This window comes from Polyodon spathula, chromosome 20 (assembly GCF_017654505.1).
Source record: "Polyodon spathula isolate WHYD16114869_AA chromosome 20, ASM1765450v1, whole genome shotgun sequence".
NCBI lineage: Eukaryota > Metazoa > Chordata > Actinopteri > Acipenseriformes > Polyodontidae > Polyodon > Polyodon spathula.
Window position 1 is genome coordinate 3,482,972 of NC_054553.1, and position 22,492 is coordinate 3,505,463.

The 22,492-nt window shown below is 47.7% G+C and overlaps 2 protein-coding genes across 10 annotated transcripts in view; both read right to left on the reverse strand.

Moving 5' to 3' along the window:
- The window catches only part of LOC121295485 (muscleblind-like protein 3), a 36,067-nt gene extending 31,994 nt beyond the window's left edge, over window positions 1-4,073 (reverse strand). For 6 of the 9 annotated variants that reach the window (XR_005946933.1, XM_041220145.1, XM_041220147.1 and 3 more), the window contains exon 1: window positions 3,802-4,073. The gene's annotated coding sequence lies outside the window, so the exon portion shown is untranslated. Of the gene's footprint in view, window positions 1-11; window positions 168-355; window positions 506-3,801 lie in introns of those variants that run through there. The other 3 variants (XM_041220141.1, XM_041220140.1, XM_041220142.1) reach the window with 3 other exon arrangements.
- Window positions 4,074-8,850: 4,777 nt separating this feature from the next.
- On the reverse strand, window positions 8,851-22,149 carry LOC121295408 (heparan-sulfate 6-O-sulfotransferase 2-like). Its single transcript, XM_041219980.1, has 2 exons — window positions 21,386-22,149; window positions 8,851-11,751 (listed from the first exon to the last, which is right to left on the reverse strand). Exons 1-2 carry the CDS (start codon window positions 21,946-21,948, stop codon window positions 11,022-11,024), a joined length of 1,293 nt encoding a protein of 430 aa, XP_041075914.1. The 5' UTR covers window positions 21,949-22,149; the 3' UTR covers window positions 8,851-11,021.
- Between the last annotated feature and the right edge of the window lie 343 nt (window positions 22,150-22,492).

A 22,492-nucleotide genomic window follows, 5' to 3' on the forward strand; every position in this document is an offset into this window, starting at 1 on the left:
AGTTTACAGACCTTGGACGGCTGGTTTACTCTCTGCAGACCTGGCTACACATGCTGATCTCTGTAGAGACACGACCCTGATGCGATTCAACAAACACACAAAGAAAAAAAAACATCATGGAGCATCCTGTTTGGCAAACGCATGGCAGAAAACATGCTGCAGGCAAGTTGAAGGAGAGGAGCGAGTGTGAGAAAAATTGAACAGAAAAAGAAATGGAGCGAGAGAGAGAGAGCAGGGGGGATGAAGAAAGAGAGCATTACGGGGTAAAGAAGAAAGCTGACCAGAGTGAGAGCATGAGAGAGAGAGAGAGAGAGAGAGAGAGAGAGAGGGCGAGGCATTACTGTAATCCCTTTACCTCATGCAACTGCTCCTGCCTGCTTCCCCATTCAGAAGAGCCTGCAGATTGTGTGACGCTGCAGCAATGTGTGAGCCCAGACTAGCACAAGCAGCAGCTGCGTTTCTCTCATTCCCTAGCCCTGCTCCCCTCTTCTCATCACTCTGCGCGCTTAAAAAAAAAAAACACTCAGGCTGGCTAAAGGAAATCAGCTTAACCGCTTCCCTTGCAGATATTACGAACTTTTTTGTTTGTCTTAAAGCTAGACCAACCCACCAGCCCAGGGCTTGTGGAGGGTAATGCTGGTGACTGGTAGTTCAGCCAGTCAGTCAGTCACTCAGATGTGCCGCCAAAATACCCAGCTCTGTCTAGGGGGAAGGCCCCGCTCTCTGCAGGGGGAGCCAATCAAGCAGGAGCAGTGGGCTGGGGGAGGCTCCCTCCCTTCCTCCCTCACACACGCTCACAGAAACATGCAGTGGAGCACTCAGTGGCTACTGCACTGCGCCTGCTCTCTCACTTACACATGCAAACAGACACCTTTCTCTTTCACACTTGCTTCCTCCCACCCACTCACACGCAGCCCCCCTCCTCTACCGAAAACAGACATTGCTCGCCTGTCCTTCGGAAGCACACACAAGCAAACCTCCCGACCGACGTGAGGCCTGCAAATCGCATCCGACGAGTTGCTCGTTTGCTTCGTTGCCACTTGAAACAGTGCTTTATTACATCCTGCACTGCTTCTGCCATGTACAGCTGGCCCGGTCTCTTCATGGGATAGTCTTGTTTTATTTGCTCACGAGAAGGTGCACATTAAGCCACACAAGACAGGGTCAGCTATAGCCTACTGTACATATGTATGCAGTCAGAACAAATCAACAGGCAGTGGGACTGGCTTAAGGGTGCTTCAATGCAAGCAGATGTTTGAGGTGAGATCCTCTTGTGTGGGTTCAGGGATATCACATCTCAATCAGCCCATTAGATAAGAACATCCTCACCACCCTGGCACATTAGCAGCAGAGTGCTTAAAGGAAGGGGGTGGTCTTTAACTAAAGCCTGTCCAGTTAGCGCAGCCTCATAATGCCTTTTGAGATCAATGTTGCATTTACAAAAGGGAGGGTGCTTCCTAGCAAAACCGCAGCAATAAGATCAAGAATCTGTTGTAAAAGGTCAAATCCCTGGCTGTATTGTGCAGAGTCACAACTCTGTGGTATCATGGGAAAGTGAAGCTAGTCAACGCTCCCCTTGAACCACACTGAGCTACAGGGTGGGTGAAGGGTTAAAGCGTGTGTGAGTGAATCTCTCTCTCTCTCAGGGAAAAGTGAAAGTGCAGATCAGAGAGGTCACGGTCTCAGCAGGCAGCCACGTGCTCAGCTTCCCAGGGTCACATAGTGGTATTGGAGCGGCGCAAGAAGGCTGCGTTCTGCTGATTTTATAAAGAGCAGTTCTTTTTCTTTTTGAGAACACGGCACCCAGGCATCCACAGGAGAGGTAAGACGGCACCCCTGACACACAGGAACACCCTCGCATAACCTGAAGCACCAGACGCTGTTATAAAATATTACTGTTCAAGAGCTGGAGTATTATGGGAGATCTGCACCATTGTCTGTAATCCCAGTCAAGACACTGAAAACGTCCAAAATAATAAAGATCGATTCACATGTACTGTATATATCGGAAACATAATTTATTGCGTGCGTCATTTTGGGGTTAAAAAAAAATAAAATAATAATTTAAAAAAACCTTAAGTCCTATAAAAAGACTTCTAGTCAAAACGCATGACGCAGCTCCTTGTCAGTACTGCGGGTGTGACTGGAGCGTGAATGTTACAGATCTGTGTCGGTCACAGATTCTAAATACACAGCGTCTTCGAATGCACGCGAGTGACAACAAAACAGGGCAGAGGGTGGGCTGGACGATCAGGAACACGATCCCCGCGGCCGACACCTGATCCATCCTAAACACGACACGGCCTGTTAGCTCCCTCTAATTACAGGATTACACCATCCTGGCGCTTCAATTACTGCTGGGCATTCAGGTGCCAACAAGGACACAGCCTGGAGTCTGTGCACGCTGCAGACTGGCGGGCAGGAGCAGGCTACAGGCTCGGGGAGGCTCTGAAGCGCCAAGAGGCTGGCAGGCAGTCAGGGAGGCAGGTCGCACTGGTGACAGCAAGGTCTGGTCAATTTCAATTCCTTTTTAAAATCCCTTCCCAATTCCAATTCGCTTCAAGTCAATTCCAACACATCACTGATCAAAAATTACAATCAGAATTATTCGTGTTATAACGTGCTTCTCGCCAGTTCCTTCGAATGGAACCAGTATTGAAAATTTGATTTTTAAAAAGAATTGAAAAACAGGAATTAGCCCCAGGCCTGGTTCCAGCTCGGGAGCTGCTGGGAGCACAGCAAAACCGACCCGGGTCTGGGAGAGACAGGACTGGGAGAGACAGGGCGGCCCTTCTGGGAGTGAGACTATTCAATAAAACAGTGCACGATCACTAATAAATAAGGCAGGGGTGAAGCGGCTAGGATGCCAAGTCCCTCCCATCTGCTAGGGAGTGCTTCTCAGTGTAATCACGGGAGTGGGTCCTCTTCTTCTCTAGAGACTCAGCCACCTGGTTACCACAGGTAAGAAAACAAAGCCTGAGCCCCACCCCTCACCTCCGTTGCCAGACTGTGAGCAGAGATCTGCTGTATGCTGTAAATAAAGCCAGCACACGCGTAGCCAGACTGGGTCCGCATGCATGCAGCTGCAGCAAAGTCACACAGACTGTTTTAAAGGACATTAAGTATTTGAACATGACAGCGAGTTGCCTGTCTGCTCCACAGCGTGTTGTACAGCAGCTTACTTCTCTATAGGTAATGCGTTCATTCTAAAGTATTTTACATTGTAATAATACATACAATTTATGCGCGTAACAATTCATAAATTCAATACATTTAATAACCACTGAAAAATGTAATAAATAATCTACTGTACTACACACCTTTCAAACGAGAAACTAACTGATGTTTTGTTGTCGGACATGTTACAACGTGGTAAAAATAAACACATAAATAAAATAAACAAACAAACCAATAAATAAATAAATAAAGACTGTCGTTTTAAAACAACATGATCAAAATCACCCTTCATAGCACAACTATAATCAAACCAACAAACGGAATGCGCGCATCTCAAAACTTACTGCGTATCACCCATTCGTGTCAATATACAAATGACAGCGCGTAAATTAGACCAATATTGACTTAGTAACTTACTTCCGAGTTTTAAACATGTTACATGTGTACTGACTGCACACTCGCAGCGCAGAACATGCGTCTGTCTGCGCACATGTTAAGTACACTACCCTCTTTATTCTAACTTGAGCGAATACCGTGCAAAATACAAATGCATTAAGCTACACAATGAAATGTAAGTATGTAATAATAATAATAATAATAATAATAATAATAATAACAACTTACCTTTTATGCTTGCTTCAATGCGAAATGTACTATACTGTCTGTAGTAAGTAGGGCGGAGAGCGAAAGTGAATGCAACAAATAGAACAAGACAATAGATTTATTAAAAATGAAATACACAAACTGCCAGCTCATTAAGTTAGAAAGACTAACAATGTGCAAGAAGGCAGGCGGAGGTTAAGTGCAGGCTGCCGCGGCTTCCCGAGTCGCTAGTACGACACGATAAAGACGTGCCACCATTTTAGGGGAATCCCTCTCTCTGTGCCGCGGGTGGGCGTGGAGCTCGGCTGCCATGCTGCGCAGCTAGGGGTGCGTCACCGGGGCAGCAGCAGCAAGCCAGGCGCATCCGACAAACTGTCACCCTGTATTAATAACGCATTTCACTCAGCCTGCGGTGCGTAACGGGTTCAGCCTGAAATACGTATGATAGTTGGCTTTGTACTGGTTTGCTTTGATTGCTTCGTGTGGCGTTTACAGTCGCTGTTTGTTTTCGGTTGTGTTCTTGCTGCTGAAAGTTCCCCTCGGCTGCGGGGAAGTTTGGTACGTTCCAGCCAAGAAGAGCCGCTATGCCTAGGCCAGTCTGGCTGCTGTCATGGTAACAGAGTTCAAGACGTAGAAAATGGAGGTTTCACAGAACTTGCTTTTTTACAGATAACTTGCTGGACCGGTACTGTACACAGTGAGCCAGAATTTAGTTATGATTTACATAAAACATCGGCCAGCAGTCACCGGACCTCGTTTTTCACATGTGTGACAGACACGGCAGAGATGCCCAGGCGAGGTCAGCATGAGAGAGAGAGCTTTTAAAAAATAACAAAAAAAAAAAAAACAAAACAAAAAAAAAAACCCGGGAGCTAGATTTTTTATATTGAAATAAAATGAATACGCCTTCTGTTTAAAGAGTCAGATTGCTAAAGGAATAACGAAAGGAGTGTGTCACTGCAAAATGCCTGTGTAGACAAATTCACTTTGCGCACTCTACTGGTGGCTGAAACAGAAATAATATTCAAAGTGGGGCTAAAAGAGCAAGAAGAATGCATAAAGTTAAGAGCATTGTGAGATTAGACGCACAAACTCCTTCGTTTTTCTGCATATCGGTCTGTGTCTTCAAGTAACAGCATATCACACTTCAGGGATCAGGTGTTTACTGACTTGTGAGGCAACAGTGTTTAGATCTGACACTGTTTAGAAGATCTGTTAAATGGATGCCACACAGTCGTCCAGTTCTCTCCTTCAGCACTCTTTTCACAGGATGGGCTGTTCAGACTAGGAGAAGATGCATGATTGCTCTGAATTTTGCAACATGCTGCCCTGCCTTATGCAAACTCATCATCACTCTGAACTCTGCAACATGCTGTCCTGCCTTGGGCAAACTCATCATCACTCTGAACTCTGCAACATGCTGTCCTGCCTTGTGCAAACTCATCATCATCACCAAATAACTTCAGAAAGTGTCAGACTAGTAGGCAAATTCACATTTCGGCAGACAGCGGCAGATGCAGCGGTTTCCTTCATGCGTGTTCTAGCTCACCGGAGACGGTACAGCACTGTGCAGATTCAGATTGAAACATGTTCATTTCTCAGAGCTGACTGTAATCTACCAGCTCTTTACTTCAGTCTTTCTCTATAGACGGTGTGCAGGAGAAACCTTGCTTTGAAGCCTGGCTCTGTGCACTTTTCCAGGCTCAGAGTGAAAGGGATCAGTGGTTCCTCTGCACTGCGTTGTGTCCGTACATGTTTGATAAAATAATTTAACTCAGGGCTTTCGAAATCTCTTTTTCCCCTGAGGCCATTCCACTCCCAGCTTAGTTCCCACTGGGAATAACAAATATGAATCTCCCAGATCTGTTCGACACCTTAACTAATCGTAAAGCTCGTCTCCTTGCATGTCTTCCATGGTTCCTTGTTCCTGGATATTTTAATATATTCCAAGGCTTGATTCATCTTGTCAGCCCACAGACTCCAACATCTTTAACCCAAATTGGAGAGGCGGCATTATCTACCTTACACTTTGTCTTAGAAGTGCTATAACTCCTGCCCACCCCTCAGCCCTCCTGCTGTTGTCAGTGCCTTCAGGTTTTGATGGAAATGTGACCTTTAGCTGCAGCCGGCGCTGGTGTTAACTAACAGCTTCCTACCTAAATGAAAAGAGCTGTGAGCTGGCATATTAATGTGGCTTGCTGCTCGGGGATCATTAATCACCATCACGAAGACACTCGACAGAACGAAGGGGTCTGACTGCAGAGCAAGAGCCGACAGCGCAGTACTGCAAGCCCGCCAGGGGCTCTCAAATAATACAGAGAGCCAAAAATGAAACAACACACTCACAAGCACATTTTAATAACAAATATTTCTGTAGCCCGCTGACAGCCAAGTTACTGGCTGGTGTGACTCAATCTCAGATGCTCAGCTTTCTCCCAGCAGCACCGCACACAGAGGTACTAAGACACAAACAAAAGGACCTCCTCAATCTGAACGGGAGGTGTGCCCCCAAACATTACCCCACTACTGTCAACTCAACTTCCCTTTCTAGCAGGAGCTCCAGTCCCGATCCTGGAGGGCCACTCCACTCCAGGTAAGATGAGAGGATTAAAAGCTTCAGGGTCTGGGTGGAGGATTCATTGATTCAATTAAACGCATTAGAACAGGGTTGGAACAAAGACCAGGAGTAGCAGGGCCAGCTGGCCACCCTGATTTATATAAACACTTTTTATATTTTTGGACAACCTATTAAAACCTCTTGTAGTTGAATTAAAACTAAAATGGTTGTATTGTGCTACTTTGGGAATTGTTTAGTTTCGTTGCGTTTTCTCACTCCCTCAAGCCCTCAACCACACACACTCACACACACAGACACATGCAAAGTGGCGAGTCAGTTCTATGCAAATCTGCGGTCCAGTTTTATTTCTGCAGGAAGGAGTGGCTGGTGAGGGCAGCAGCATAGCTGTCCTTCAGAGTGCCTGTTTGTTTGATCTTTATTGGCTCTGTTAACATTGTGTATGCAGCACGTTCACGGCAACATCCCAGAACAACTGTGTTTCAGGAGCTGTCTTCACTGGGCTGGTAGTGTTGCTCTCTGGTCCTGTCAGCTCTGACCAGAATTCCACACCAGTGCTCCACTCCCCACTTCCCCGCGCCGCTGCAGAGTCCTGCACAGAATGGATGCTGTGTTCATTTTTCTTAACTGACCAAAAAAAAAGACAGATAAAGGAAAATCAAACGACTTCCTTAAAACATGGGGTCCATTTATAAATGAATTTCAAAAACAGATATAATATATTACTGTGGTCTCACTATAGTGACTTTTAGACAATTTTGTAACATTTGTTATACTACTGTATTCCTATTATATTCAAATAATCAGTGAAGGTCTGGGTTGGGTTGTGGGTTTAGATTCATACATGTATGGATGTTAAAAGTGTTATATATCTGAGAACATGTTTGCATTATAAGATTGCATGAAAATGAAACAACACACTGACAAGCACATTTTAATAACAAATATTTCTGTACTGAACTATTTTAGTTGTCAGATTTTTAGTAGCGCTGTACATCGTCCAACTAAATTCACTCCATCATAAAATAAAGAGGAACGATAAACAGCCTGCCCCAGTGAACTTTCTAAATGACAATCCTGCCTTTGCTGTTCAGCAGCTCATCAGAAGTAATATTTATAAACGCATGCCAGACAAATGCAAATAAGATGTTTAATGATTAGCATGACCGGCTGCAACTTCAGTCCGAAGTGCAAACATGGGAAAATACTACAGCCCCCTTATTAAATAGTTATTTAGTGTTGTGAGATGTCTAGCTGAATGGCAGCATAGGAGATTAGTTTTTTTGAATGGAGTAAGATAAAGTGCTGTTAACTATAGATTGAAATCTAAGGTGTTCTGTCTTTGTAGAGCTGTCAGGGTGGGCTGCGCAGAGCTGGTGTGAAGTGCAAGGTGCTGTGTGTGTGCTGTCCAGACAGGTAGGAGAGGGGTCCTGTGCTAGGGCTCACCCCGCTATGCCTGCAATTTGAACACACCCTCCTCACTCCTAGCCCGTCCCTCTCTCGTTCACTCGCTCTCCTTCTCCGCTGTCTGCATTCATGTTATGTAGCTGGCTTTATCACAGCAATGTGAAAGAGAGAGGGCTTTTTTTATTGCACTGATCTTACCACAGAGCTGGAATGAAATGAGGCCACGCTGCAGACTCAGCTGTGACAGGTTGTGTCTGCTGATACACCTCAGCAGAGCTGCTGTCACATTGCTAATTTGATTGAAATAAGGAAGTCTGTTCATTCCTGCAGTTAGGATTCTCCATACCTGCTAAAACCTGCAAGATTTTCTAGGAATCCGAGCAAGCAGGCTGGGAGGAGGCTGAGAGGTAGACCTGAGGCCTCCAGCAGTGAAATGCACAAAAGGGGTCATTACCCTGCTAAACTCAGAGCCCAGAGGGTCACGTGAAGACCTTGGCTGGCTGCAGCTGGTGCTGCCGTCCCTCGCCTTTGCTGAGATTTAAAATTTATGCAATGAATAGAAAAACAAAAACAGAAGTGTCTTGCAAGCTGTCTCTGGAGTCTCTGGAGGGATCCTTAGAACAGAACTGCGTGCGCTCTGCCAGACTCGAGGGAGACACCAGAGCAATCTCAGCCCCACTCACACACTGTGCATTAGTGGAGAAAATCACTGTAATTTCCCCGCTGGTGAAATAAGTGCCCTGCTCCCAGCCTCCATCTACAGCAGCTACAACCCTCTCTCTAATCACTATAATCACAGACTGATCGCCCCCTCTGGACCTGCTCTTCACTGGGATTTGGAGAAACAACATCTCCTCGGCGTCACAGGCTGGTACCATAGGGGACTTTATTATGAAAGAAAAAAAAACAAAACACATTGGTATCCGAAGTGATGTCAGGTCGTCTGAACTGCGCCCCCCAGTGGACAGCAGTGTAACCACAACTCAAAACACCACACTGATTGGCACCCTTTGAAGCCTCAAAAAAACTAAACAAACAATGACTTGATTTTATTTAGTTTTTTTAAACTTTATTTTATTTGTGTCATTAGTTCAGCCCTTAATTGCCCATGGTAAGCTTAGGTAGCACAACACTGGTGCTAACTGGGGTCTGTGAAAGCAGCCTATAAGCTGCTGTAATGCAGCAGCACGCTGGTCCAGGATCACTCTAGAGCACTGTTGTTCTTCATTCAGTCGGGGCTGCAGGGGCAGTGTGGATTGTATTGTTCTGCCTGCCCCTGTCTCAACAGGTATACACCTGGAAGGATTAAAGGAACTAGTGTCCTGTGTCCTGTGTCACCAGAAGAGTGCATTCACTTTTTTTAAGGAAGGGACAGACTTGTATTTAGTTTTTTTCTGACAGGAGTGGCTGAATTGTTTAGAATTCAGTGCCCCCTGTTGTTTATAAAGTGCATCGTAGTTGACAGGGTGACAAAAAAGCAAAGCAAAAATGTAAAGAAAGGTTCACTTGAGGGTCTCTCAGGAAAGCAAGGACACCATTAAAAGCAGAAGGCATTTTATTTATGGCAAAGCAGCTTTCAGTCTCAGACATTCCCTATGTACAAAATCAACATATTTACAGACAGAATCCAGTCAGCCCCCCATGCACATGTAAAAAAAAAAAAAAAAAAACAGGCAAAGAGAACACACCCCCTCCCACCTCCTTTTCTACAGTCAGCGTCACATTTACTTAAGGCTTCAAAAAGGAAATTGGACATCAGGAACCAGTTCTAGTTTGAACTCACAGGAAGAGTGTGCGCGGATCAAGATTAAACATTTCTATATATACTATACGTCCATACACTACTATGATGTCACAAGGCAGTCCTGTGCAATGCAGTTCTGCCTTGCTGGCTTTGAGCCAGCTTGCAAAAGGCTGTGTTTTAGCAAGGTGTGTTTCTCCCACGCTGATGTCATGTGACCCACTGCTTGTTCTAATCTGTTGGCCCCTGATGCTGTACAGAAGCTGGAAGAGCCAATAGAATCAAGTGTCATGTGATCCCTCAGCCCAGCAAGCACAGACATGCTCCAAATCATCTCAGAATTAGTTCAACACAGGTATCAAACAAACCATAGCCCCAAAACACTTGCATAAGACAGTTAAGACATTTTACAGTACTTGTGTGTAGAAGACAGCAGCTTTGCAATGAAAGTATTCTGAACATTCAAGTTCACATTTGGCTACAATTACACAATGCAGCCACCGGGTTGGGACATTGCATCACGTAGAAGAGGAGACAGAATCCCAGTGGAAGAGCAGGGCAGGGTGAGTGATGCACTGGATCATTCAAAGCATGAGGTCCAGTGTCAAGCTCCCAGTGCAGAGTCACTAAAGGATTACTGGTCTATACAACTTGCATGGGAAAAGTAAAACCCCGAACGACTCAGGACTGCAGACAGCTATGCAATGGGAGTTCACTTCTAAATCATACGGTTCTGATACAAGCAGCAGCTTTTTTGTTAAACTAATTAAATTTTGCACACATTAAAAGAGATTCCCAGTGTTAAAAATTAAAATAAGCTTAATGTTACTATTGCACCGTTTTGAACTAAGAATACTTCTGGAATGTTAAATGAGGCACAGTAAAAGTGTTCTAACAGGATGAGATGGGATTGGATTACTCCTGTTGACTAATGGAGTCTTATGAGCTGGTACCTCAACACCCCTAGAAATACCACACGTTACAGTACAGATGTTCGTGTATATTCTTAATCCTGCACTGAGTCCGAAGACTTGATTCTCACATTTAAAAGGTATAATAAATAAACCAAGCAAGCAGAGGCTGTTGGAAGTTAAAATTGTAAAATTCTAAGCCCCCTCAGGAGGGGGATGTTTCTGCATGCCGTCTCTTTAGAGACACGGGTTCAACAGGCTCCGGGTCCTTCAACAGAAATAAAACAAGAAAAGCGCAGCCGCTTTCAAATCTGGAACGACTTCAGAAATTACTGCAGTCTTAAATCTGAAGAATTCGCTTCTGGTTCAAGTTCAGTGTGAATTTGGGATGGCTTTTTACTTTCAACTGAATTCGCTTCAGTTTCATTTGGTTCCGAGTCTAGTGCGAATTCACAATGGCTTCAGGTCTTTGATTGGAAAAAAATCTGATTTCGGTTTTCAAATGAACACACTTCTGTCCCCAAGCACAGTGTAAACGCTTGACATTCCCCCCCAGTCTGGATGAAGAAATCCCACCCTCTCTCAAAGCTAGAGAACGAGCCCTGCATTACCGCCGCCACCTCTCCACATTGCCCATGTAGTCCCCCCCAGTGGAGTTCTCCTCCTGCCCCCAGGCTAGCTCCTCCTCCTCCTGCCGCATCCACTGCAGCCTGCCCCGGAGGAGCCGCCTCCTCTCCTGCTGGCGCCTCCTCCTGGCCTCCCTGTGCTCCTGCTGCCGGGCGTACTGGAACCTCTGCAGGAAGAGGTCCCGGGCGTACTCGTAGAGCTCCACGTCCAGGACGTTGAGCTCCCGGATGCGCCGCTGGGTCTCGGGCTCCACCTCCACGCCGGCGGCCCGGGTGCTGTTGAACTGGGTGAAGGGGCTGATGAAGCGCATGTGGAAGGTGCGCTCGAACAGGTACTGGGTCTTGCGCTGGAACTCCGTCAGCCCGAAGAAGGCCATCTCCTTCAGGTTGCGCTTGGCGCTCTCCAGCAGGCTGCGGCTGCGCTGCTCCTCGCCCATCACAGACAGGTTGTAGCAGCCCACCAGGCTGAGGTCGGCCAGCATGCGCGCCTGCCGGTTGCTGGCCAGGTTGTAGGGGCAGTCCATGAAGTCTGCCAGCGTGCAGCCCGACCAGTCGTCCCCCGAGTAGCAGGCGGGCAGCTCGGAGGGGGTGGGGGCGCGCCCGTCGCACACGTGCAGAGATGCCTTCCACGTGGCCCCCCGCTGCATATGGCGCCACTCGCTCAGGTACCGTGACACCGGGTCCCGCAGGATCGTGATATAGTAGTAGTTCCTGCGAGAGGCAGGAGAGAGAGGAAAAAGAAAGATTAATAATTATTTAACCCGGAGATTTACCAATTGAGACCGAGACTTGGTTTACAAGGGGTTCTGGGATACAATACAAAATAGCAATTACCGTGTACAAACCACACAGGAAAAACATGTGTGGTTCAACATACACAGATCTCACACTAGCATCAGTAAGACATGTATTGATTTGTTAGCATGGACTGAAGGAGAAGCATTGGCAGGAGCTTCTAAACAATTTCCAAACACGATCTTTAAAACCAGAGAAGGAGAGATGATCAGACTCCATCTTCATACCGTGATGGAAACAGCTCCATGTCTCCGGGAGTTGATATGAAAAGATAATTCTCCCAGACGAGTCAGAACTCTTGAAAACAGCTACAGGAACAGAATTATTTAACCAGGAATGTCCTGTTGAGATTCAAGTCTCTCTTGCCTCGTCATGCACCCACTTCTGCTACACTGACGTTTCTCCCAAAATTAAGCCCACTGTTTTATTTATTTTTGGGCAGCTGCAGTACCAGTGCTCTAGCATGCCTACGTTAGTCACTCTTCCCTTCCACTGCTTGAACAATACCTTAAAGATCCCACAGCTAGACTCAAACACAAAAACAGCTCAACAGTGAGCGCAGAAGAGCCTGAAGAAAACAAATCCATAGGCTGTTAACTGGAGCTGTGGGAAAAAGAAGTACCAAAGACTTTCAGCCTGAATCAATGGCGTGTGTATTCTGTCACTGTGCACTGCACTGTGGGAGTGGTGAGGAAAAATGTGGACTGATAAATATCATTGTAACATTTACATATACCACTGTTACTGAATTGAACTGTATTAAAAAAAGAAAAAAAAAAAAAAGAAATGCTGTGTAGCTAGATAGCCAAATGCACGAATGTCCATGTAGCGCTCTTGTTTGGCCAGCAGAGGGCGGCAGCGAGACAGATAGCAAGTGTTGGAATATTGGAGGTGACATCATTAATTGAGTCTGAAGAAAATGATCCGGCCGCGCAATTAAAAAATCACATCCAGAGACCGAGAAGCGGTGAAAAATTATCCACTGCAGTCTGCCTCAGTCACTTCATGCAAAACAACACTGCCTGCAGACAAGAGGGCGCCCATTATTTCTGTTACTTATTTCTTGCACTATAACTTTTGGGATCTGTGAACGCAGATGCTGGAAAATAACTAGCATCATCTCAGGCATCGATTCATGTCAACTGAAGTGGCTTTGGCAAGCTTAGAAATGTGTCACAGAAGGGTAACTACAGGACAATGACCTGGGCACACAGACAGAGCTCTACAGCAGCAGCCCTTCACTCCAGTCACATTGCACTAACATCTCCCACCTCAGGGAGCAGGCTCTTCCAGAATGCAGCAGGGATGGAAAGAAGACTCGTGCTGCACAGCACTTTGACCCAGTCCAGGTTTCACTGGTTTCGACGATCTCTTTAGCAGAGCTCCGGCAGTGACCTTCAGTGCACAGCGAAGGGAGGCAGGATTTACTGCTGCTGTCAGAGCCAGGCTGTGCACCCCAAGACAGCGGGCAGGGGGGAGGGGGAGCAACACACTGCGGAGACCACAAGCAGACAGCAGGGGGCACTCTGCAGACCAGGGACTGTGCATCTCCCAAACAGGTCAAATCCTGGTTTGATCATAATCTGCAGATGCAATTCAGCGATGCACTTTAGTGTGTGTGTGGTGTTGGGGGGGGGGGGGGGGGGGGGGGGGGGGGTCACACCTCAGCCAGCTGCACAGTGCAGGGAGCCTGTTGCTAAGATCCTGTTCTGAGAGGCTGCAGCTGCACCCTACCTGGAGTTACAAAGCCAGTGCCAAGCTCTGAAACTGCGGTTTACACAAGACCTGTCATTTTAACTGGGAGGGGGTTCCAGTCTGCTTGGAGTGCTGGCTTGTGTGTGAACATGTGCGAGTCGGATGGGGTGCACACAATACTGTTAGCTCAGGCACGATAAGCTGTTGATTTTTAACACCCCTCAGTGTGTTAAAGAGGTCACAGTCAACTGTTTTTTTAGCTCTTGTACTGAATAAACATCCACCCTGACAGAGCAGAGAGCAGCGAGTACTGGAAGCCCTGCTGCACACAATGAATCGGGAAGGAAGGGTACAGAGGGACACCCTGAAGGCTCTGCAGAGGGCAGCCTGGATCACAGTGAGCTGGAAGCTGCCGCCTGGCCCCGTAACATCATGAAATAACAGGCTGCATCCCGCGAGAGGAGCCGAGCCGCTGACCCGTGCTCAGATAACACTCTCCGGGGAGTTCTGCTCAGAGAGGAAAGGCACCGGGCAGAACCTCCTGCAGTGCGTTATCTGGCGAGCTCTGCAAGGGCCAAACCTGAACGGGACTCCGACTGGTCTGGAGGAAGCTCAGAAAGGGTAGCAGAGTCACGCCTGCAGTTAGTGCAGTCAGATCTGTAGAGAAGCAGATTAACACCATCACCCATGACGTCTCTGTACAAGAAGAGACCCGCCAGTATCGCTTACAGGTGGAGAAGGACCCCAGCCGATTGGCTGGCTTTATTCGCACATCACTTTGTACTCGTTGAGAGAGGACTCCGCAGCTGAAGGGCTTTTATGCACCAACAGTTAAACTCTGATCCCTGCTGTCTCCAACGCATCGATCTCCATTCACCGCGTCCCTGCTCTGACCTCAGACTGTCGCCACCGCAATGCTGTGATGTTGCAGTGCAGGGAGAGGGGTACAAACAGGCTGGAACCTGTCTGAACGCAGCCCAGTGCGCACGGCCTCGCTACAAAGTGACGCAAACTCTCGCCGGCCCAGAGTACACAGGAACACAAGCCTGGGCTGTTCAGCTCTCCTGGACGTGGCGGGGGTAATTAGTTAATTAGTTATTTTCAGAAGTCATTTCACTTTCATCTTCATTGCTTCAATCCACATTCACCCACTGCAATCTTCTCAAAGTCTCTCTCTCTCTCTCTCTCTCTCTCTCTCTCTCTCTCTCTCTCTCTCTCTCTCTCTCTCTCTCTCTCTCTCTCTCTCTCTCTCTCTCTCTCTCTCTCTCTCTCTCTCTCTCTCTCTCTCTCTCTCTCTCTCTCTCTCTCTCTCTCTCTCTCTCTCTCTCTCTCTCTCTCTCCTCTCGGAGAGTAGGAGAGAGGACAGTGAGAGAGAGCGTCTCCTGTCACAGGCCAGGCCGAGGCTACCTTCCGACAGGCCAGGCTCGGCTGGCCTGGCTGGGTCCTGGCTGTCGTCACACTCGACTACCGCTGATTAAAGTACACCCCTACGCTCCGCCACTTGTTGGTCCCTGGGAGCCCGGGTCTCAGTGTACTTGTGTTCGGACCGACAGTCGAGAGGACTGCACCGCCCCACAAACCTAGCAATCAGGGACTGCGGATAGAGATCACAGGGCTTCCTCCAGACAGGCAGGCAAGGCGCCCAGCTCCTCACCCTCACAGGAGCAGACTGAAGAGAAGCCGCTAGCACTGTGAAGGGCACAGCAAGGACACTGTGCTCCCCCGTCTGTCCATCTGTCTGTCCGTCTGTCTGTCCATCCGTCTGTGCATTCTACATGCATTCACCCCGGGCAACAACAAAGGAGAAAGAGCAAATCAGATTCAAAATCCTACTTTCTCCATGTGCTGAAGATGGGACATGTTCCGTTACAACAGATTAGCTCATGCAGTGTAAGCATCTGGCTCAGACCCCAACAAACTGTTTTTCAATAGCTAGCCTACTGCTGTCCTCACAAAGCAGTTACACACAGTCATGTCCCTGAGCACACATGGCTAAAATCACACAGTCCTGGTGAAGCTGCTTTGTCAGAGTGCCAGCGGGCGGGGAGGTCCGCAATCTCCAGCACCAGCAGGGTCCTGACGAAAGTGGCAGACAGCAGGGTCTCAACATCAAGGCCAGAGAGAAAGAGAGAAACCAAAAGACCAGCCGACAACATATCCTATCGATTAGTGGTTTGCTACCAATAATCAATCAAGTGATCAGCACACAGACCAGACAAATCAAAGACCACACACCTACACCTATTATAACCTAGTTATTTTCAGAAGTCATTTCACTCTCATCTTCATTGCTTCAATCCACATTCACCCACTGCAATCTTCTCAAAGTCTCTCTCTCTCTCTCTCTCTCTCTCTCTCTCTCTCTCTCTCTCTCTCTCTCTCTCACGTTCTCTCTCTCACTCAGGATGGGTACCATTTTCAGACCAGACCATAGCTATCCATTCACTCAAAGGATTGTGAAATATAGTGCTCACAGTGAGTGGGGTGCAGAGCCAGCCTGACAGGACTGTGATATAGTGCTCACAGTGAGTGGGGTGCAGAGCCAGCCTCACAGGACTGTGATATAGTGCTCACAGTGAGTGGGGTGCAGAGCCAGCCTCACAGTTCTGTGATATAGTGCTCAGTCAGTCTAGCACCCATGCAGAGAGATTTACTCCATTTCATCATTCTGTCCTGAAATAGGAACTCTCGGGCCGCCCAGTATCGCCCTGCAACACGATGCCGAAGGGCAGCCACCCACGCACCTGCATCAAGAACCAATGTGGAGAACTGTAGACACAAATCCGGCTCAAATCACGGCTCGCAAGCTGCGCTGGGGCGGGCTGGCCAGTGCTTGGTTACACTGTGGTTTGGGACAGAGCCGACAACAGGGGTGCCTTCCTCCCCTCAGTCTGTCTGCCCCAGGCTCAAGGACACAGAAGGTACAGCCTTTCATAAGGATATTTATATATATATATATATATATATATATATATATATATATATATATATATATATATATATATATATATATATATCTCCCCCTCAGCCCTCAGCAAAGAGCAGGGATCAGCACAAATCACGGGGTTGAGATCCGAGGTGATGCAGTTCTAGGAAACCAGCATTTATTGAGAACCAGAGGTGTGGGACAGCTTTACTGCACTGTGGACTAATCTGCACACATGGGCCAGGTCTCCTCTGAATGTGCGCGATGACAGAACATTAATACGATAGCACACAGACTGGAATACCTATTTATAATCCACACACACGCGCACAGACGCAGTTACTGCCAGACACTCCCTGAGAAACGATAGCACTGCTCAGAAAAGCCAGCTGTCACAACCTTTCACTTTATGCTGGGCAAACATAATAGAATACCGAAATATCTCTAAATACATTCATATTAAGAATGTGGGTCAAGTCTAACGATGGAGTGAGTGCCAACCCCATTGGTCAACACTGAAGCCCCTCAGAAAGGAGGTGCATACCCTCATTCAGAGCAGACATCAACACAGCCTGGATTGAAATGAGCCCCCAGCCCCTCCCAGCCTCCTCTCCAGCCAGACACTGCAGTGACCCACAGGATGGGGAGGCTGTGTGGCTTTGTTGAAACCTGGATAGATCTCAATGAAATTAAAATACCAACTGCGCAGCTCTCTAAATTAAGTTGGTCGTGTGCTTTAACATGGCTGTTCCTCTGGGAACATTTCAGCATTAGCACAGAATTCAGTTTTTGCCAGAACATTCCCTTGCAAAAGACACTTCACTTGTGCTAAATCACAGAGAGAGGGAAGTGATAACTTCAAATGAAACTGTCTGGATTACTCAGCTCCCCCATTAGGGACTCATTCACTTCACTATTACACCTCTAAAAGCCCAGCTTGAATGATTTAGTGCCCTCGACAAGGCAGTCCAGACAAACAGTAAAGACTTTGCAGACACACACGAGCCCAGCGCCTCAAAGCTACAGCAGCTCTGTGCGTCTGAACTGAATAATCTGAGGGAAATACAGGTGACAGAGCTTTCCGATTCGACCTGCCCTTTCCAAAGCAATTACAAGGCTTGTGTATGCGATTCTAATCTGTTAGCGTTTCAGGCTGCCGGATTACAATCCCCACAGTGCAAAGTTAGGTAACATTGCGATTCCTCCAGCGAGCACCTCTGTGTGGAGAGCACTCTCCAATTTCAAATTTAAACTTGCCAGTTACCTATTTGAGTTAGTGTTGCAAACTCACGCATAAGATCACCCTGCACACACTTAAACCAATGTGACGTTTCACAAAACCAACAAGACATGGTGAGGAGGACTGCTGGACACTTGAAACTCTGCACTGTCTCCTGAGCAAGCCTTTCTCAATTGCACTGCAAACCGACCGCACTTCTCTGCCACTTCCACTGAGCGCTGCACTTCACACAGTACTTTCTCATGAATGCTTTTCCAATCCAGCCACTGTAACATGATCAGGATCCACTGTGTAGCTTCTCTCCTTCTCTCCCGGCTGAGTCTTCATTGCTTTCTCTCCATTGACACACACTCCCCAGCATGCTGCCCCACCCCTCTTCTCTCACTACCACTCTCTCTCTCTGCATCTTTTCCTTTGCTGTGATCGCCATCACCCTCCCCACGCCATCCTGTCCCATCCCTGGAATTCAATACTCATCATAAAAGACCTAATCCATTCAATGCAAATCAATGCGACTCCTATTTAAATGTTCTCAGCTTTCCTCCTGACACTGGAATTATTCATCAGCCACTGGACTGAACCAGCCCCGTTTTCCCCAAGGGCATGTCAAACGCTACCACAACAAAACACACACAGAGTACTGTCAGAAGGGGCAGAGTAACTAGGTCACACACCAGCGTTCTCCCTAGACAGGGGATGGCGTGCTAGAAGTGGTGTTTACTTCACAACCCTGTACCAGGTGTTTCCATTCCTGCCTATAATGCAAGAGATCATCTTGGGTCCCAGTCTGCCTGCTCACTCACTCACACACACACACACACACTCTGTTCACAAAGCAGCACGCGTACTGGCTAAAGCAAGCGATTTTCTTTAAGTGCGTTCTCAATTAGGGCCTTTCACAGACAGATCCACTCCAGCAGTTGGAACAAACAGACTTGCATTTCTTGCTAACGACATTGTGGGGGCGGTTATCAGCCATTATAGAAATGCCTACCCCCGTACAAACAAACACACTTCAAGATCGTTTGCTTCAGCCCTTACGGAAACAGGCTCTTTCTGTTGAGTCATAAATAGGAATGTATACATATGAAAAAAAAATCTATATTCCACGGCAGACTTCTAAAAGAAAGTGAGGAGAGAAATCAAGACTAAAGAGTTTCCATTGCAAACCTACAACAGCCTAGCAATAACAGCGTCAGGCTGCTTGTGTTAAGAAGGCTTAACTACACTGAAAGAGAGTCAACTGGGTCTAAAATTCAAACAGAAATCCCATCCTGATAGGAGAGGTAAATGTATTCCAGCAGTACCTCTCGTGTCTCTGGGAAGCAATGGAGAATGAGGGTGACAGCAATGCCTCTCAACGCCCTGTGAATATCACCCCTCCGGTCTCCTCACACAGCAGCCCTGCACTGGTTTGAGCCCAGCTTCAATTTCCTCTAATCCCAGGATCTCTCAATGTTACCAGAAAGGAGAAACGAATCCGACATAGCTCCCCCTCCTCAAGGGGAATAAATAAATAAATCCCTCCAGTCGGCACAAGAGATTCCTATCAGCGACAACTGTTATTACCCAACTATCAACTTCTCATCGTTCATTTTAGTTACGGGGGGGGGGGGGGGGGGCTCTACAGCCTTCACTAGCACAGCGCTGCCTGGTTCCAGTGACCTGGGTTTAAATGGGATTCCTCCTGCGAGAGACAGGCGGACCTGTCTCCAGGGATCTGCCACTCTGTAGATTCACAACCAACGAAGACAGCCTTCACACACTCTCCCTGCGTCATAGCCAGTGTTTTAAACAAACACTGGCTCGCAATCCGGCACAGCGGTTAGAGTCAAGGGATTGGGAGGGAACAGAGGCACGCAGTCTGGAGCAGCTGTGGGACAGAGAGAGCGAGGGAATCAGCACGGCTTGGTGGTTAGAACTGGGGTCTGGGAGACGGAAGTCGTGCGAATAAATGGTTTGCCTAGTCTAGTGGCTCAGCCAAGGGGCTGGGAAGGATGGAGTGTAGCTTAGTGGTTAGAGTGCCGGGACTCTCTCCGGGCAGATCGCTCAGACTAACTTTCACAGCCACCACTGCCCTCTACATTACAGAAGGATCCAGAACAAGTCATTTGGAAAAGCAATAGTTCCACAGCCCAGCTAATCAGAAACACTCACATCCTCAGATGACATACACAAGAAAGAACTAATAAACCTAAACATGTGTTTCAAAGATGCTGTAACAATCATCCATAGACACAAAAGGCACACACACTAACCCAACACCACTATAACAGGAGTCTATGTAACCCTCCCTAATACCCCTCTTCTCCCTCCTGTGTATAAATGCAGAGCCCATCTGCTCAGGGGCTGTAAGCTCCAGTCAAGAGACAGGCAGAGACTAAACAAGGCAGCCAGCCCGCCCACAGACATCAGCAACCTGGTAACGCTGCAGCGCGCCTCAGAGACTCCAGCCTGGAGAGCTGTGTGAGCACTGGTGTGCTGTGGGAGCATGTGAGATGAGGGAAATAAGACTCCTGTTGTGTAGCTGTTTCACCCAGTGCTGGTTTTAATAAGGGTTTGAATATCCCCCAGTGTATAAGTAACAAGCCCAGGTGCGTCTTATTAAACTCATAGTGAAGCCAGGAAATAGAGGCTGTGCAAGGAGTTATTTCCATCCCTCTATTCCTGTGGGTGCGTGTCTGGGTATTCCTGTGGGTGCGTACCTGGGTATTCCTGTGGGTGCGTACCTGGGTATTCCTGTGGGTGCGTACCTGGGTATTCCTGTGGGTGCGTACCTGGGTATTCCTGTGGGTGCGTACCTGGGTATTCCTGTGGGTGCGTGGCTGGGTATTCCTGTGGGTGCGTGGCTGGGTATTCCTGTGGGTGCGTGGCTGGGTATTCCTGTGGGTGCGTGGCTGGGTAAGATTGGTGATAGTCGGGTCTCTACCGATTCCTTTTAGACAGGCTTTATTGAGCAAACCTATATACGGCTTGCAAAATACATGTCGGGCTTGTGCAATTGCATGTGTTGGTGAAAGGTTGCACATGGTATTGAAGAAAAGTAACTGAGCCCAGCCCTGCTCAGCTGCACTCAGCACTCAGTCTCTGCTACTTCTGTTTCCCTAAACCCTATTCTCAAAATAAAATAAATAAATCACACCAAAGAATGCTCATTTCAAAGCTATTTAAGAGGACTATTCTCCTGCTAAAATATTCCCTGATGGTGGCATTTCTGACCTTGCCGGCTAAGCTATTCCATTTTATAGAAAGAAAAAAATATATATTGTCCGCAGCAAAAAGCACAGCAACACCACACAGTAAATAATTCCGCTAATGTGCGGGCGGGATTTCCCTATTAAAAGGACAGCACGAGTGGTCCGAACTGATTAACAACGTATAACCCAACCATTAACAGGGTATTTAAACACGAAGAAATGTGATTACACCTGCCACGGCATGCGTTTATAATGTGAACGATGAAGCCACGATGAAATTGAAAATAAAAGAACACAGTTCAACTCCGCAGTATCAGAAGAAAGACAACTGCAGCCCCTTTCTCTACTGTAATTTCTAAAGATAGGTACCGCAATGTGAACGAGCGAGAGAAAGCATTGCTAGTCTTGAAATACAACGCATGATACAGCATCGGGAGTACTGGAAAAACAATCCTAATCAATTTGTGTGGTAGTTGTGTAATCGGTACCCACCTGCGGGGTTTCTGCGGCGTGGGCTCCGCCTTGATGTCCATGAGCGCAGGCACGCAGTTCGTGAGCTCGGTCCAGTCCGCATGCAGCCCGCAGCTCCAGCCCGTGGAGAACCGAGAGAACAGCCAGGTCTCCTTCTTTCCGGGCCGGAGGCAGGTACACTTCTTCTGGCCGGTCCGGCACTCGCACGGCTGCTCCAGCAGGATGTTGCGGACCAGGTGTCGCCCGAAGGTTGTGCCCCCAGTCTTCTGGATGTGCAGGAAGACGATCACGTCGTCCCCCTTGATGTTGAAGTCCACTGCGCGCCGCAGCTCGCCTTCAGAGAAGTTGAAGCGGGGCACGAAGCGAGCCAGAGTCCCGTCCTCTGCCCGGTAAGGGTCGCCACCACCGCCGCCTCCGCCGGAGAAAGCCGCAGCGCCGCCCGCTGATGAAGACGAGCCCCAGCCGGCTTGAAGGCGCAAAAGCAACTGGCAATCGGAGCCTGGGCAAACGTACTGCAATACGATCACGCCGAAGAGACACAGCATAACCAACGCTAACAGAAGCTTGTTGGACTTGTCATCCATGTTCACTGGGTAAATCTAGGCGCATTACTTACTCCCACTGTACAGCCCGCGTTAGCTAGGGCTGGCTATCCGATTTCTCGTTCTGAAGCAGGAATAAAACGGTGGATTCAGACAGGCACACATTCATACACATATATAATCAGCCTCCCTTTGTGCTGCAGCCTCGGTTTATCCCTCCATGAGCAGTGCCAGTCTTCCTTTCCCGACAGCCTCGGCGCGGCCACAGTAAGTGATTTCATGTTTTTTTCTTTCACAGCAGGAGGGGGGGGGGATGCGGGAGGGAAGCGATAATGGCTCCCCCACAGCGATACTTTCAAAACCATTCACCGTTAATTCAATCACAATCTTTACTCTTTGTTTACCAAGTTAATAGCCTATTCATGTGTTTATTAACTTAATTAACTAAAAACACGCAACACAATACCGCGGCCTTTCAGTGTAGACGTGCTGCAACTCCCGGGAAAAACCCTGCAATGTTCAGGTGCTGGATCTTATAGATGCAAACTTAATTTGATTTATAAATGTGTATGTCTGTGTGTGATTT

Excerpts from the sequence above, each read along its gene's own strand:
- LOC121295408 (XM_041219980.1), bottom strand. The coding sequence starts at position 21,948 with ATGGATGACAAGTCCAACAAGCTTCTGTTAGCGTTGGTTATGCTGTGT. Across the intron at positions 11,752-21,385 it reads ACGCCGCAGAAACCCCGCAG|GAACTACTACTATATCACGA; the intron begins GTGGGTACCGAT and ends TGCCTCTCGCAG.